Source organism: Nothoprocta perdicaria, unplaced genomic scaffold (genome assembly GCF_003342845.1).
Source record: "Nothoprocta perdicaria isolate Ctin4 unplaced genomic scaffold, notPer1 scaffold_39, whole genome shotgun sequence".
NCBI lineage: Eukaryota > Metazoa > Chordata > Aves > Tinamiformes > Tinamidae > Nothoprocta > Nothoprocta perdicaria.
In genome coordinates this window covers 272,187-287,142 of record NW_020455632.1, presented here as the reverse complement: position 1 = coordinate 287,142, position 14,956 = coordinate 272,187, and the positions used below count along the sequence as shown (strand labels likewise).

Here is a 14,956-nt window from a genome sequence, read left to right as displayed (position 1 = left end):
GTAAATCCATGCAAGTCTGAGCACACATGGGAGTGAGGGTGGAGCGGCTCCAAAGCAAGCCCCGGCACATCAAGGGGGCTAGCGAACATTCACATTGACATTATTAAGCTGTTGCAACATTATGATGACTTGGGAATTTGGCAGATTTTCAGCTCTAGTGAAAACAGTATTTTGCCCCTAGTTACAATTAGACCTGGGCCATCAGCCCATGACATTTGAAGAACTACCAGTTCACGGCCCTCAGAGGACAGCTGTAGATTCCACCCCTCTCAAAACATTTATTCATTAAATGCTCTTGGCCAGTTTAATTCTGGAGTAGTTAAAATAATGCTTCAATACTCAATGCTCATCCCCCACTATTTACTGATTTTCTATAAAACTGGTTTTCTTAAACAGCTAACTCACCATAAAACACAGAATAAAACTCTGTGTTATGGGGCACATTTTTAAAAAAGCACCTCATTTCAAACATCCTTTAATGAATGGCTTCAGTGCTCATCTCAGCACCCTGTGGATAAAATYCCATTCACTGAACTGAATGGAATGCTGAATTTCCTGGGGTTTTRGAGGGGGTATGTATGACATAGGAAGCTTTACCTCAGTCTGTTTATAAATGGCATTATATTAGACTGTAGTCTAATGTGCATGTGTGTATCCATAAAAGGGAAGGGAAATGTGTGTTTCAGGTAAATTCTTTGGAATTTTCAGGTACTGCCAAAAAAAAAAAACCCAAAAAGAAAAACAACAACAACAAAATCATTATAATCAATTTTCACTGTTAACGATAAAATAAACCACAACAAAAAAAAAAAGAGTCTGATGAGTTATATGTAGTCCTGAAAAAAAGGGGTGAGGGAAAATGATGATGGTCTTAAACACGTTCCAACATATCCTGCTGCAAACAAGTTGTTCGTTCTGTGCTGGCAACTGAAAACTGCAAAACATAATCCTGTTCTTTCAGAGGAGACCACCTGTACAATTGCTAATGGCTGCAAAGAACACAAGTCAAATACTATCTAGCAAAAATATTCACCTGACATTACACATAGGTAGGACTACCCATAAATTAGACCATAATGACAACCTCTCTGCCTCCAGTAAAAATTGTCCATTTTATCTACTGAAGTGTACGGGACTGAGTATGGGAGTTTCTGAATCAGGTGTTCATTAGCTAATTATACAGGCCAGGTTACCAGACAACTCTTAAGTTGCTCAAGTTTTTGAACAACATTTTAAAACAGATTCATTAATCAGGAGTACAGTTCGAATACAATGAAATAAAAGTCTCAAAGATATCAAGTAAGTAATTCTTCAGTATGCCATTGAAAAACACTGTGYAGGGACAGCAGTGATGATGTGACATGTCATTTGACACTAAGAAGCAGACCCAGGGGAATGGTCTTTTTAAAATTTATATTACAGCAGTACAGAGGCTTGTATGATCTCCAATATTCTCCAATGCACACATATTCTATATGAAAGGAGCAGCTAATATCTTAAAATAAGACTAGACTCCAGGCAGGGAAGGGATAGGAGAGAAAAATGTGAGGAAGCAACAGAGTCCTGGGGACACAAACTGCCGTGTCAACACACAAGCCACAGCGCTCTGCTCTCCAGATCTATCATCTCACAACTTCTCTCCCTCTGGGATATTGGGCTTTATGTTTTTTCTTAACTATCACATTCCCCAAATCCAGACAGTTCACCTTCTGTCTCTTCAGGAAAGGAGTGTTGAACACATAAACCATTATGAGTTTGTTTGCAGAGATATACTTAGTTTGCTTAACATGCCTGTGATTTGGTTATATTGTTGTATTAGCATGTATCTAAGAGAGAAATCAAAAAAAAAAAAGAAAAAAAAAAAAAAGAAAAAACAGCAAAAACAAATCAAAATATTACAAACTTTAAAACAATGGCATATATTTAAAGTAGTATTAAACTGGAGAATGTTCAAAGTATCCTTTAATAATTTAACTCATTGCTCTTTACATCTTTTTACTTCAAATGGAGAAATCCAGTTTCTGAGGTGATGGCAGCAATTAAWCATGACATTTCCAGAAAATGGCAAGGATGAAATGTTGAAATATTTGCATATTCCACAGAGGAAAGGAATAAGTAATACAGACGGTAAGGGTGACTGGATTAGGAAGTCTTTTGAAAGAAAAGTTACTGAACTTGGACTTGACATAATCTTGGCTTAGCTATCAGTATTGAACCAGTCAGCCTAGTCTACCCCACACTTCCATCTCCTGAATGGAACACTTGTACCTCACATATATATTTCAAGGGTAAACTCTGACAATGAAGCAATTCTCCAAAATCAGGAAGATAAGGACCATATCSTAGAAACAATAAGGAAATTTCAACTTTACTTCCCATTTGAAAGCACTGAGTTGTCTCAACAAGACACAATAGCATTTCTTCTTCATTAAAAATGGTTTCTCACATCTTGGATTTTCTAAAGACCCATCTCATCAGTACTAACCAATTCCTTGATTAGTAATTTGCCTGGGATATGGAAGACCATTTGATTCAACCATGACGCTTTCCCATTGTTTTATTGAGGAGTGGAGGCACATTCTTCTGTGTTTATCCAAGATCCTGAGCATCTTGTTTCAAAAAAAAAGGTTTTTTTTTTTTTTTTTTTTTTTTTTTTTTTTGTAGAGCTCCCATGACACACAAGCACTGAGAGGGCGAGAATTGCTGTGCTGCCAAAATCATGTTATCTTATCCACCTATTTGTAAGATAAGAACTTAATGACTACAGTCCCATTTCATATAATTTCTTGTGATGAGGAACAACCATGTAGTAGTTGGACAATATTCATTATTTGTACATCACACACAAATGGAATAATTTTAGGTTTTAGAACGACCCCACATGCTGTGCTCCTTACTACACCGATATGAAAGAATAGAATTAAGTTGAAACATCGGCATGGCACAAGATGACAAGTTCCCCTCACAGYTGTTTCTACACAACTGAGAAACAACTCTTATATATCACTCTGTTTCCTGTAAGGGTAACATCCAGGCTGATTGTTTTCTATTCTTGACACTAGGTTCAAGGCTATTTCTCCTCCAGCTTCCATGATACTTTCTGTGATCACACTCCAAGACAAAACTGCCCATGCTCCAAGCATGGGTAGGCCCATAAAGCTCATCTCATAACAGGATTTCTGTGTAAGAGCATTTCTCCTTTTCTTCTCATTAGTCAGATCCATTGAAGTCCATTCACAACTAGGACTAGAAGAAAAGAAATTTTCAGGTCAGATTAAATACCTCATCCATATAGAAGGAGGTTCCATTTCAGGCAAGATGTGCCTCAGAAAATCCTATAAAAATCATAGTAAATGGACATTTAGAGTCTGAAAAGTAAGAAAGGTTCTTAGCATCTTGAAGAAATTATAGAACCTGAAGGAAGATTCTGCGTATTCCTTCTAAATACTTCTGAAGTATCTGCCTTTACAGGTTCAAATAGCTAGGCAAATCTGTGTCTCATTATCAGTCTCTCAGACACAAGATAATAACCATGCCATGTGTTTCAGGTGTGGCAAACTTTTCCAGCTCTGAGGAGTTGTGCTCCATATTTACATCCAACAACACAAATGGATGACAAACATTTTTCTCCCTCTGTTATGCAATGGTGAACATTTACATGTGATCTGTTCTCCCAAGTTGGGCAACAGCCTCATCCCAAACTCGTAGCCACATGCACTGATGGCTTTTGTATCTRGTTTTGCTCAGTATGATCACCTGGTATTTTTAGCTAATATTGTTGAGTCACAGGACTAGTGATATATTCACCTTTCGTTTCCAGGATATTACATTTGTGGTGACTTAAGCAGAATTTAGTATTTCCAAATGAGAAAGAAAGCAGAAAAGCTGTAGAATAAGAGTTCGTACTCTGTGTGAATATTAGAAAGACACTTTGGTTTAATTCTAAATAAGTAACGTTATTCATTATATTTTTTCTCCATTAAATAGTGTTTGATGTCTTTCACAAGCAAGAAAATATTTATCCTCACCTATACAAATTCCTCACTGCCCCATCAGCAAGACTAAGTGTAGAATCATCTGTACCTCAATTCGTTTTTATGAGAGACCATGCTTATCTCTGAGAGTAAGGAAAGTAAGGATAAGGAACATTTTATAAAATATGATGTAAATGCTGGATTCATACTTTTTGTGGCATCTTTTAAAGTAAATATCTGTTCCAAAATATGTATAATTCCTTATATATTTTTAGATGTATTTACCAAGATGGGTTTGCTTTGCTAATAAAACTTTATTTTAGTACTTCGGTTTAGAAATTCAGTACTTCAGTTTAGAAATTCTCTACCTACCAAAAATATTTCTGTGGGAAAAGAGTATGTTTCTATGCAGGAAAAAAAGAGATAAAAAGATGTATTATAACATGAATCTGAATTTGTGTGTTTATGTTATCTCAAGTTGTGAGAACTTCTCCTTAAATTAGTCCTGATTTTACTAACATGAGACACATAGCATTAACATGGTACAATACTCAYATTGGCTTGAGGGCTAAGTAGACTGACTTAAGAGAAAGAAAATTCAGATTTTCACATTCATGTTCTTCAGAAATAAGGTCAATACGTAAAAAAAGGAAACAAGAGCTTTCCTATTRAAAGGAACACATTAACTCTACAACTACATTTTGACTAAACGGTTGCTAAGAAGCTAGATATTACAAATAGAAATAAACATAAAAGTAAGGAGAATGGTTAAATTCTATACATAGGGCATAAGGAAACAAAAAACATATTAAAGATTTTATGGGAAAGGATTTACTTTTCTATGTAGTATCCTTCTGCCCTCTATTTTTTTCCTCCTCACAAAYTAAGAACATCTGGACTTATTCTTATTTGAAGGAATTCTGCAGCCATCATTACCGCATTAAGGCTAACTAATGAATAGACACCACAACCAGTTGTTCTGAGATAGTTTGAGGTGATTTCCTTGTGTAAATATTATGCAAATTCATTAAGCCTTGGTAACAGAACAAACCCAGCAGCAGCCAAGAGTTTTCCAGAAGAGGTAGGAAATACTTTATAACAATAGCTGTAGGTTATGTGGTGGTGATCATAAAAACCTATAGATTCCCCCTTTTAGTATATAGTAACTTAATATCTGCAGCAGACCTTCAGGATACCTCTATGCCCTATAGCAAGCACTTGTCTTAGATAAATCTAAAACCATGTAAGATCTGTGGATTGCTCCATTTCCTCCATCTACCAATAAGCAGGTGCATAAAATTTTGAAATAAGCTGTTAAGGGGGTGAAGAAAAATTACCTTTGCTAGACTGCGCTTCCTCTTCAACAAAAGACAGCTCATCCTTAAAGCTTCTCTTGTCTGTAGATTAAAAACAAAACAAACAAAAACATATGGTAAATATGATTAAATGGAAGTTTCTCMAAGTATATAAAATCAAGTAACAAAGGATAGTTGTTTAAGGGATCAAAATACCTTTCTGTCCAGAAGTGTCCCAAACAACAGAATGAAGAAACCCTAGAAAATTGCAAAAGAATTAATAAAAACAACATAAATATGTGTTATTTCTTAAATGCTTCTAGGCTGCTATTACCTAAAGGCGAGATGAAATGACTTGTTTGTCAGTGTAATAAATCTYATCACTTATGTGTTAGGTAACAAAGCTCAGAATGAACTTGTACACCCTAGGTCACGCAGACTCTCCGGGAATGTCAGGAATGAATATTCAATTCATGTTTATTCCATTCCCATTGCAAACTGGACTGATGAGTTACCTATCAGATTTTTTTCAACCCACTTATTAGTAGTATTAGACAAGAGCCAAGAACATCTGGACATACAGTGGTATGCCAGGTAACATTGACTTCTACACTGATGAGTTGAACAAAATTATCTTCAATGGTAAGTGAGAATCTTCTGTATATTTTTGTCCAAGTAGCAAGGATTGGGCATTTTTGCAGTTAAGGGGCTTTATCCATGGTATTTTGTGTTCAGTATAACCAAGCATTCCAATTCCTGCTCTGAGCTTACACTAAATGGTTTATCAYTACACATTTGCAGCTACTGTGTCTGTGCAGGATGTCTGGTGTGCCTACCATGTAAAATAAAGCTAGAGTTAAGCTAAAGCTAACTTAAGATAAAACAAAAGCTCAGACTGCWTTTTTTTCATGCACACTGCATGATACCAACCCCTCCTAGCTCAGCTACCTTTTCCCAAGCTCAGGAAGGGTAAAGCATGGATTATTATATACATTTACCTGGAAGGCATTAAGCAGAGCAAATGTAACATGGAACGCGAGGGAGCTTTTATCAATAATCGTCGCTAATCCAAATCCCCAGGTGAGGCCTAGAACAGGTGTCAGGAGGGCAACATTTTTGCTAATTCGAATCATGTTGCTCAAATCTCGTGACTTGCAACCTTCTCCGACAGCAGATCTTCCTGTCTTCACCATAACCACTATCACCACCACCAGATTCACAGCAATAATACTCAGAGCAGGCACCACAAAGGCCAAAAGGGCTTTGGTCTCATACCAATTGAGCCAGCAGGCTCCAGATCGTAAATACCCATTTCTTGGCTCAGTAATAGCAACAGTGAGGACAGATATGACCAAAGGACATCCATATCCAATGGAGAATGCTGCGGCTATGAGCACAGATCTTGTTATCTTAAAAAAAACTAACAACAATCCGTAGAGAATCAGGAGGCCCAGGCTAAGCATCCAAAAAAACAAGGCCAGATAGAAAAAATGAAGAAAAAAAGTAGCAACTACACACAGCCGGTAGCTTCGGGCTGTATCATGCACAATAGCAGCCAAAATGAACAGAACATCAGCGATGAGAAGCGATGTAGCTATGTTCACCAAACAGAAATGGCGCATGAAAGTTATCTCCGTCTTCGTTACATGATGCCAGACCACAATCTCAATGGTGAGGCACAGAGCCAGGCTGAAAATCGAGAGGCCTAACCCCACACACGTAACGTAAYCCAGCACCGCGCTCTGTAACTTGGTAGGTGACATGAGAATGGAGAAGGATTTGAATGTCCGGCGGTGATACTTGCAGAAGCAAATGACACTGCTGATGCCGTCTGACTTGATTTGGCATGCTCTGTCATCCCATCTCCTTCCAGCAGAGTGCCAGCCAACACACCGGGCTTTGACACTCTCCAGTTTATTGACCTTTTCAAACGCAAGCAAAACATGCTGTAGTTCCTCTGGCAGAGCCACTGATAGAACCATCCCATTCACAAAATCAGGGTCCAAATGGCTTGTTTCCATGATAGCTCCAAGAGTTGGGAAGGCAATGCTGATGGCTTTGGAAGTTTTAGATAGCTTCAGAAGTTCTTCTTCTGGAATGAACACGTGCCCAGTGATATTTTGTGAGTTACTGAACTCCATAGAAAAATCAAAGCTTTTCCCTGAATTATTCTTATGTATGCTGTATCCTTTTGTAGAAATGAATCGCTCTTGTATACTTTCTGACCCATTAGTTAGAAGAAGTTTCCCAGCAAATAAGTTCACAGAGTCCAGCAGAACTGAACTAGCATTTCTATCCCTTACAAAGGCCCAGTTGGAAACGACGGAACTATTGAGAATATGGTTTGCTATTCTGCTGTAACTCTGAAATAGACAGGAAAAAATAAGTTATTTTTGATATTAAAAAGAACAAGCCAGAGTATTCCAATGGCAGACTCTCTAGAAAGGCTCATTTAATTTAAAGAGTTATTTTTTTTGTTACAGGGCTGTGTTGCCTTTGCAATAAGAACAGGTTCCCATGATCCATGCGCACACCCAACCATCTCATTGGGATGAGTCACCACCAGAATTTTCCTTCTGTCTTCACATCATGCTCAAAAGGTGCTTAGTATACATAGYCTACAACAAAAGTCAGAACACTTAAATTTTATTCCAGAGTCTCACCCATTTGGCAGCCCTGCATTTCTTCCTCCACCTCTCTGCTTTCTAAGCTCACCTGAGAAGTTTCTGTTTTCATCATGCAACTCATGACAACATTGGTGTGGTATACCACATCACCTCCCAGACCGCCTTTTCTACAGTGTTCTTTAAAAATGAAAATTTCTTAAAAATGAATTCCTCCCTATACTACTCTCCCATATTTACAGAAGCTGGTGCAAACTTTTATTTTTAAGGAAATTCATTTTTTTTTACGTTCCAGGTCTAGTTGAAGGTGAGAATTTCTACCAGGAATAGGTCAGATTTTCTGGTAATAAAAAATGGTCCTCTTTGTATCTACAGAACAAAACAGTGTATGGATGCTCTGTCAAGCTTGGAAATGCCCATAGAAGGGACTTGAAGGCCACAGAAGAACATACCTGCATTTTTCCTCTACTGACATTCYCTGATAAGACCAGGGAGATCTGCTTTAGCAAGTCCACTATATTAGCAATATTTCCTGGAATGGCTGGTGAAGACAAGATATCCGGAATAATGCATGAAAAATCAGCTTGGCAGTTGTCATTCCTGTGGTCATCAGTACCAGAATATTTTGCTCCATCTATAGGCTTCATAGAGCTTCCTTTCCCTACAAAAGGGAGGTGTCCTCCAGCAATACTAACATGTTCTCGAGAGTTTAGAAAGGGTCCATATTCAGATATTCTCTGGAGGGAGAGAAATTAATGGAGAGAATTAACAAACAGAATGAGATTATGGGGCTGCTGCTACCACCAGATGTGCTGGGTGTGCAATGGATGAGCTAGAAAGTCTGAAACCAAAGATCAAGAGCTATTCATCAGTGAAGAGGAATGCCTTGCCTGCACAGCACACATGAATGAAGGTGTAAGACAAACTAAACATAGTGTCCTTGAAATGGACTTTAAAAGGACCTTGAAATAGTCCTTGAAATTACTTTAAATATATTATTTATTTTATAGATGGAGAGAATTTACCGTGAATTCTAATTATTACACAATTTTGTCTTCCTGCTTCCTCAGGTTCCCCCCTATTTTATGATTACCTCAGCTTACTTTCCTAAAAAGGATAAAGTGAAACAGGCAACTTCACTTCTAAATCATGTTTCCACACAAGCACCAACACATTTAAGATCAAGTCAAATTGTGTTTCCTGGTTGACTAGTATGCTAGGATTCTATCTTTTCTCCTTTGCTCAAGATTTAAAGGATATAGGGGTGGCAGAGAGAGCCTTTGCAAGAAGTCATGACCATTGCTAAGCACAGGGGTTGCATCACCTGAAAAAGTGACCGAATATCCAGATTTGCACAAGTATCTGTGAACATCTGCCACTTTTTGTCTTTGCAGATAAATCTTGTCTCCCCATGGAAGGAAGGAGAGCAAGGTTGAACACAAACATCTCCGTTATCTTTGCAGGCAATGAGACTCACACATCCATCTGGAAAATAAATCAAGCAGATGTTGCTCTAAGGTATATGAAAACATACCATGGTCCATAGAGGGTGAGCATCAACCACAGATAACACTTGAAAAAAAAAACCATAAAAGACATTGAACTACTTACTCACTGTACCTTGTGGATTACCAATCTTTAGCTCCTTAGTGAGAACCTGAAAAATAAAATGAGTAGTGCGATTTGTACATTGACTGTTAAAAATGAGGAAAAAAGGTATAGGAAAAAAAAAAAAAAAAAGGACTTCTTGAGACAAAGTAGGAAGGAAATTTCAAAGTGGACAAGGGTCTGAAAAACAAATGCCATCACAGCAGCAAGTAAAGTCAAAGCCTTTATTAGGCTTAAGCTCTCAAGCATTCTTATATTGATGCATAAGAATTTGCTTGTGTCCTTTGTTTGAAGATGAAATTACAGCAGTACAGAGTATCAGCATCTGCTTTGCTCCCCTCCTGACTACTGCCCTGGGAGTAACATCCTACTGCATGTAGGGCCTGTTGCTAGGAGGGTACATAGGACAGATGGGCTCCTAGGATGGTTGATCAGAGACCCAGCCGTCACTGCTTGATCTAATGATTTATCATCTATCCCAGGGCAACATAAGGACAGACCCTTGAGGACAGACCCTTGACAGTCAAATGGTGTTAGCCTCAAGYAAAGCTTACATCTAGTTCTTGGTGAGACACCTCCCAACAGGCTAGTGAATCGTTGGTTTCTTCCCCCCAACCCCACACCAGTTTAAGCTTGCAGACCCCCATGCGAGTAACGAGAACATCTGCTGGGGGGGCTTTGTGGTTTGCATGATGTTTGTGGTTCCTGGGTTCATCGGCTGACTCACCCCGGGCACTCTGTGCGACGCGGCCAGGAGGGATAGCACAGCCCAAAGGACCAGACTGCAGACTGGCCTCACAGCCATTGCCACACATCTGCTTTCCTCCTGGAAGAAGGACAGGTTAAATAAGGTGACATCTCTGATTTCCCTTTAGACTAGGATCTAGTTGTTAATAAGAGAGCAGCTAAACACCCTCGCAAAGTACATCCTTATTCAGCTTCAAACATTTGACATGTATTCTTCTTACTGACAAATAGAAATGAGTTTTGAGCCTTTTCTTAAATAAATGTGGTCAACACTGCAAGCTACCACATTAATCGATCACTGGAAACTGTGAGGTGAACAGCTTATTAAAAGACTTTGGTCTGTGAAGCCCTATAGCAGTGATTTAATGCAGCATTTTCTGCACAGCATTTAATTCTACAACTCTCCTCGGACAAGAAATGCCATGTGAGATAGACAAAAAGTGCTTTGGTTAAAGCTTAGCAGCCCAAGATGCAGCTTGTTACAAGCATCTGAACTGGGGGGTGATGATCCAGGCACGGAAATAAGGAAGAGCAATGTCCTGTACGGCATCAGATTCGTAGCAGATGCCATCCATGCCCAGAGCCAACTACAAGGGCAAAAGCAACAGCTGCTGGAGCAGAGACACTGACCTTTAATCACAGCATATTTTAGTAGATTAAGGCATGCTCTAGGGAGGAAAAAAAACAAAAACCCATAAGGAAGCTGACAGTTGGGTTTCAGGAGGTGTAGATACAACAAGGGTAGTCACATCTGGGCTTTAATAGTAGCCACTTGAATTTCTTTTTGATAAATATCAATTAGCACAGAAGATGTTAAAATAGGAGTCCTGGATTGACAGAATAAAGATGTATTCAGGAAATTCTAACTCTGATGGCATCAAAGTGCAACATGCACAGCTGCTAATTTTAGTTAAAAGYATTCCTGATTTCAAAGCTAGTGACTTACAACTCTTCTAAGGAAATAAAATCGATAATAAGAGAACTAGAAGAGTACAAGAGGTAACCCAGAAATATTGACACATTTTGAGTAAGAATTGTACTGAATTCTCTTCCAATTTAAATTTTAAATATGCAATTATTTATTGCTTATTCTCAGCCCTAATTCCATTTCATACCTGGGAATTATTAAGCTCATCACGTTTCATCATTAAATATAAAATGAATATGCATTGCTAATCAACAATATAACTCCACCCAGGGCTGTTAACTTCAACGTACATAAAAACCTGGGATAAATCCAGGTGTATATACATGTGACATTTAGATAATGACTCATCTACCAATGAAACATTAAGCAAGCTTAGTTGCATTGCTTGACTCATCATGAAACCACCCAGAGTCTCAGCACTGTAAGAACACACTGAAATAATCACTATGCAGCAATATGCATTTAAGACAAAACAAGCAAAGTGGCAACAACTTGGTCATTTAATGAAAGAATGTGCACATACGTCCATGTGAAAGTACATACCCCTGTTCCTCCCTGCCCCTCTTCTTCTTCCCCCCAAAATTATGGTACTTCAGATGGAGCAGATAAAATGCATCTAATGCCATTAACAGAGAGACACAGGGCAGGGCAGATCTGGTTCAACTTCAGGCACTGTGTGTTTATCTGGGAAAGGTCTGTAGGAGCAACCGAATTGTTAGTTCCAGGTGCCACAACTGGAAATCATAACAAATTGAAAGTTTGTGCTGGGACATTGTCCTCTAGATGAAGGACAATTTRCACCTCCATTCATTCATCTTTGCTGGGAATCATGTTTGAAGGGCAGTGGTGGAAGTGCTAGGTTATTATTTCCATCTCCTTTTTAGGAAGGAATAAAAACATTATTCCTACTCCGCTCTCTTCCAGGGGTTTCTGCCCATCAGTTAGAGGCATGCAAGCAGGGATCAAAAAGCTTTCATGTGGATGGGACCTGCCACAAAGAGAATACTTCCATTCCCCTGGTACCTCCTACCCAACACAGGTTTGGCAATTGCCCCCCTGAAAGGCAAAGGTCTGTAGAGCAGAAAGGGGAATGAGCAGCTAGGTGAGTTAAGACTTCAGGGGAAAAAAGGCTCTTCTTAAAATAGTAAAAGGTGAACATATTATTATTTATTTTAAAAGGGTTATTTATAAACTGGCTACTGTGAGGTAGCCTTAAATTCAAAATCATTCTGTTGGTTTAAATTTGAAGTGCTGTAGGAAGACCCTAAAAATCATCCTTTCCTCCATTCAAGCGCATTTTCTCATGTCTCTGCCTATTTTATGGGAAAAAAATATCCTGCATGTAAGTTACAAGTATGTGCTGTACAAAAAAAAAATAAACCCCTTCACATTGGGTTTGTCATATTCAATTATACAACTATAAGTTTCCCTGAAAACTTGTAGACTTGTAGGGGTCTTATTTAACTCCATTATTATTTAAACAGAATATTTATTACATACGCTAATTGATTTTTTTATGGCTTGAATGGCTGAATGGTTAAACACTAACAGTTTAACAATTGAAAAACATTGCAATTTGATGACTTAAATTCTTATCATGTGCTATATAGCAAGTCAAAATTCTGCAGTAGGAGCCTTAGAGAGTTCTCTACATTAATATGGCCATTTAAGAATTTAAAGCTTATACTGAAACTTGAGAGGTATTAATTAAATTTCCAAATGATTCACATTTGGAAAAAAAATGTGAATTTAAACATAGCAAGTTTTATGAGGAAAATGTAATCTTTAGAATAATATTAGCTATATGAAAAGTGTGGATTTTCTTAGAAATGATGAAACTGCTTAGAGACCAATGAGAAGACTACCGGCAAAAAGATCTGAGGATAATTAAGACAACTTGGTATTTCCACAAATATAGGAGTATGAAAATAAGTGCAACAGAAATATAGCCAAGTAATTAATTTATTTTAGKTTGCAAACAGAACAGTTTCACAGTTTCCCTCAATTCCCACACTGATCTTTGTCAAACAATTTCGAAAAATGCAGCTTTGTTATGGTACTCACCATTTTTAGAAACCTGGGTTCTACCATAAGCAAAATTAATGCAGTCAGAGATGCCCAAGACACAGCAGGTGAGAGTCTAACCAGTTATCTGCTACCATCTTGCTCTGCTCGTGTTCTCTCATTTGCTTTGAGTTCTCCCAGAAGCAAACACTGCGGTACTGTGGGCACCAGCCTCCTTTTTTTCTTGTCTGACTGGATTAGCGCTGAGGAATCTTCGGGTGACAGTAGAGATATTGCACAGTAAATTGACAAAACAAGTTGCAAACACACCTACAAAGCTGCCAGATTGCCACCTTTGCCAGGCATGATTCATTCATGTGGACTCCTCTGTGGTTTGTACCTCCTCCACTAGGAGGAAAGGTTTCTCTTAAATACAGAGGAGCATAGCTAGGCTTTGGAGGGAAAAAAAAAAAAGTCATGATCAGTGTTTGTTCAGTTTAATGCATTTACCTTCATAAATCAAAAATAATACTATTGATGATGCTTTGTTCTCTATGTATCTAGGCAGCTCAGCAAGCAAATTACATTTTTTTCCTTATGGACTWCCTGCACAAAAAGGGGACTAGAGCTTGCAGACTGAACCACGTGCCACATTTAATATCATCTCTCTTGATATTGGCTCATAACTATTCTTAATTTTCTAAGAATTTCCAATAATTGATAATTTAACGTAAGCATTTTATCATATCAAAACAGCAATTCCTAAAGCTGCCTCCCCTCCCAAGACCATGCTAGAAGAACTCTGGTTCTTATAAGAACTCACATAATCTGGAATTTTTTTCCACAGTCCTGCAGTTTGTTTGTCRTGAGCTTATGATGCTTCTTGCACTCATTTTTTGGTGCTACCCTAAGCAAATACTCAGCCACAAAAAATATCTTCAGTTTTGGCCTAAAAGCAGGTTTTATCACCGTTCATTTTTGATATGACCAGTCTTGCATTTGACATTAGTATCAAGTAGGAATTAGGCCAAGTAGTATTAGATGCAGACAACAGAACAGGGCTGGGGAGGGYAAATTGACTTGCACTTGTCACAATACTGGGCAGAGATGAATAAAAAGGTGGCACTTTAGCACTCCTTAAAGTCAGGAGGCCAAAGACCAGACCCCTTTAATGAAGGGACACCTGTTTTAAATGACTCTTTTTACAGACACATGGAGGTGTGCGGCTCTACACATGCCCAGAACCTTTGCTATGATGCCAAGAGTGAATACTCTTAAATTCCACCCAAAGGTACATGCACATGCTTCTACTAGAAAGGAAGAGGAATAATCCTGGATTCCCTGGGAGGTGGCAGGCTACTCCGACCATGATTTCCCACAAACAAGGTGTGTGTCCCCAACAATGCAGCAGCCTCATGGTTCCCAAGTCTCTCGGGGCTGTTTGCATTTTCAAAGAAGGGAGTAATGTGCCTAAGCACCCAAAAGGGAGTGGTTTTGCCTTTCCAGCACTTGTGAAATCCCATTTCCCAAGATGTACAAGTAGCTGCTTCGACAGGGCTCTGACAAAGACAACAGTCATCAGCCAGCAATGTCTTAAGAGAACTTTGGTAACAGACAAAAGGAAGGGATCTGTGAAAACCATACACTACTATTTCCCTTTGAAAGGGCTAAAAGACTTTGTTAAAATTTGACTTTAATGAATACTAGGTGTTTAAAACAGATACAATAAAAAAAATTCAGTCAAACTCTGCAACACATCATCAGAAATTTCATGCC

At 38.4% G+C, this 14,956-nt stretch overlaps 1 protein-coding gene across 1 annotated transcript; it reads right to left on the bottom strand.

Annotated features, from left to right (window-relative positions):
• Nucleotides 1-5,197: 5,197 nt before the first annotated feature.
• LOC112952087 (adhesion G protein-coupled receptor F4-like) lies at nucleotides 5,198-10,306 on the bottom strand. The gene is made up of 7 exons (XM_026044881.1): nucleotides 10,229-10,306; nucleotides 9,514-9,550; nucleotides 9,218-9,378; nucleotides 8,346-8,630; nucleotides 6,268-7,632; nucleotides 5,486-5,527; nucleotides 5,198-5,371 (listed from the first exon to the last, which is right to left on the bottom strand). Exons 1-7 carry the CDS (start codon nucleotides 10,304-10,306, stop codon nucleotides 5,198-5,200), a joined length of 2,142 nt encoding a protein of 713 aa, XP_025900666.1.
• Between the last annotated feature and the right edge of the window lie 4,650 nt (nucleotides 10,307-14,956).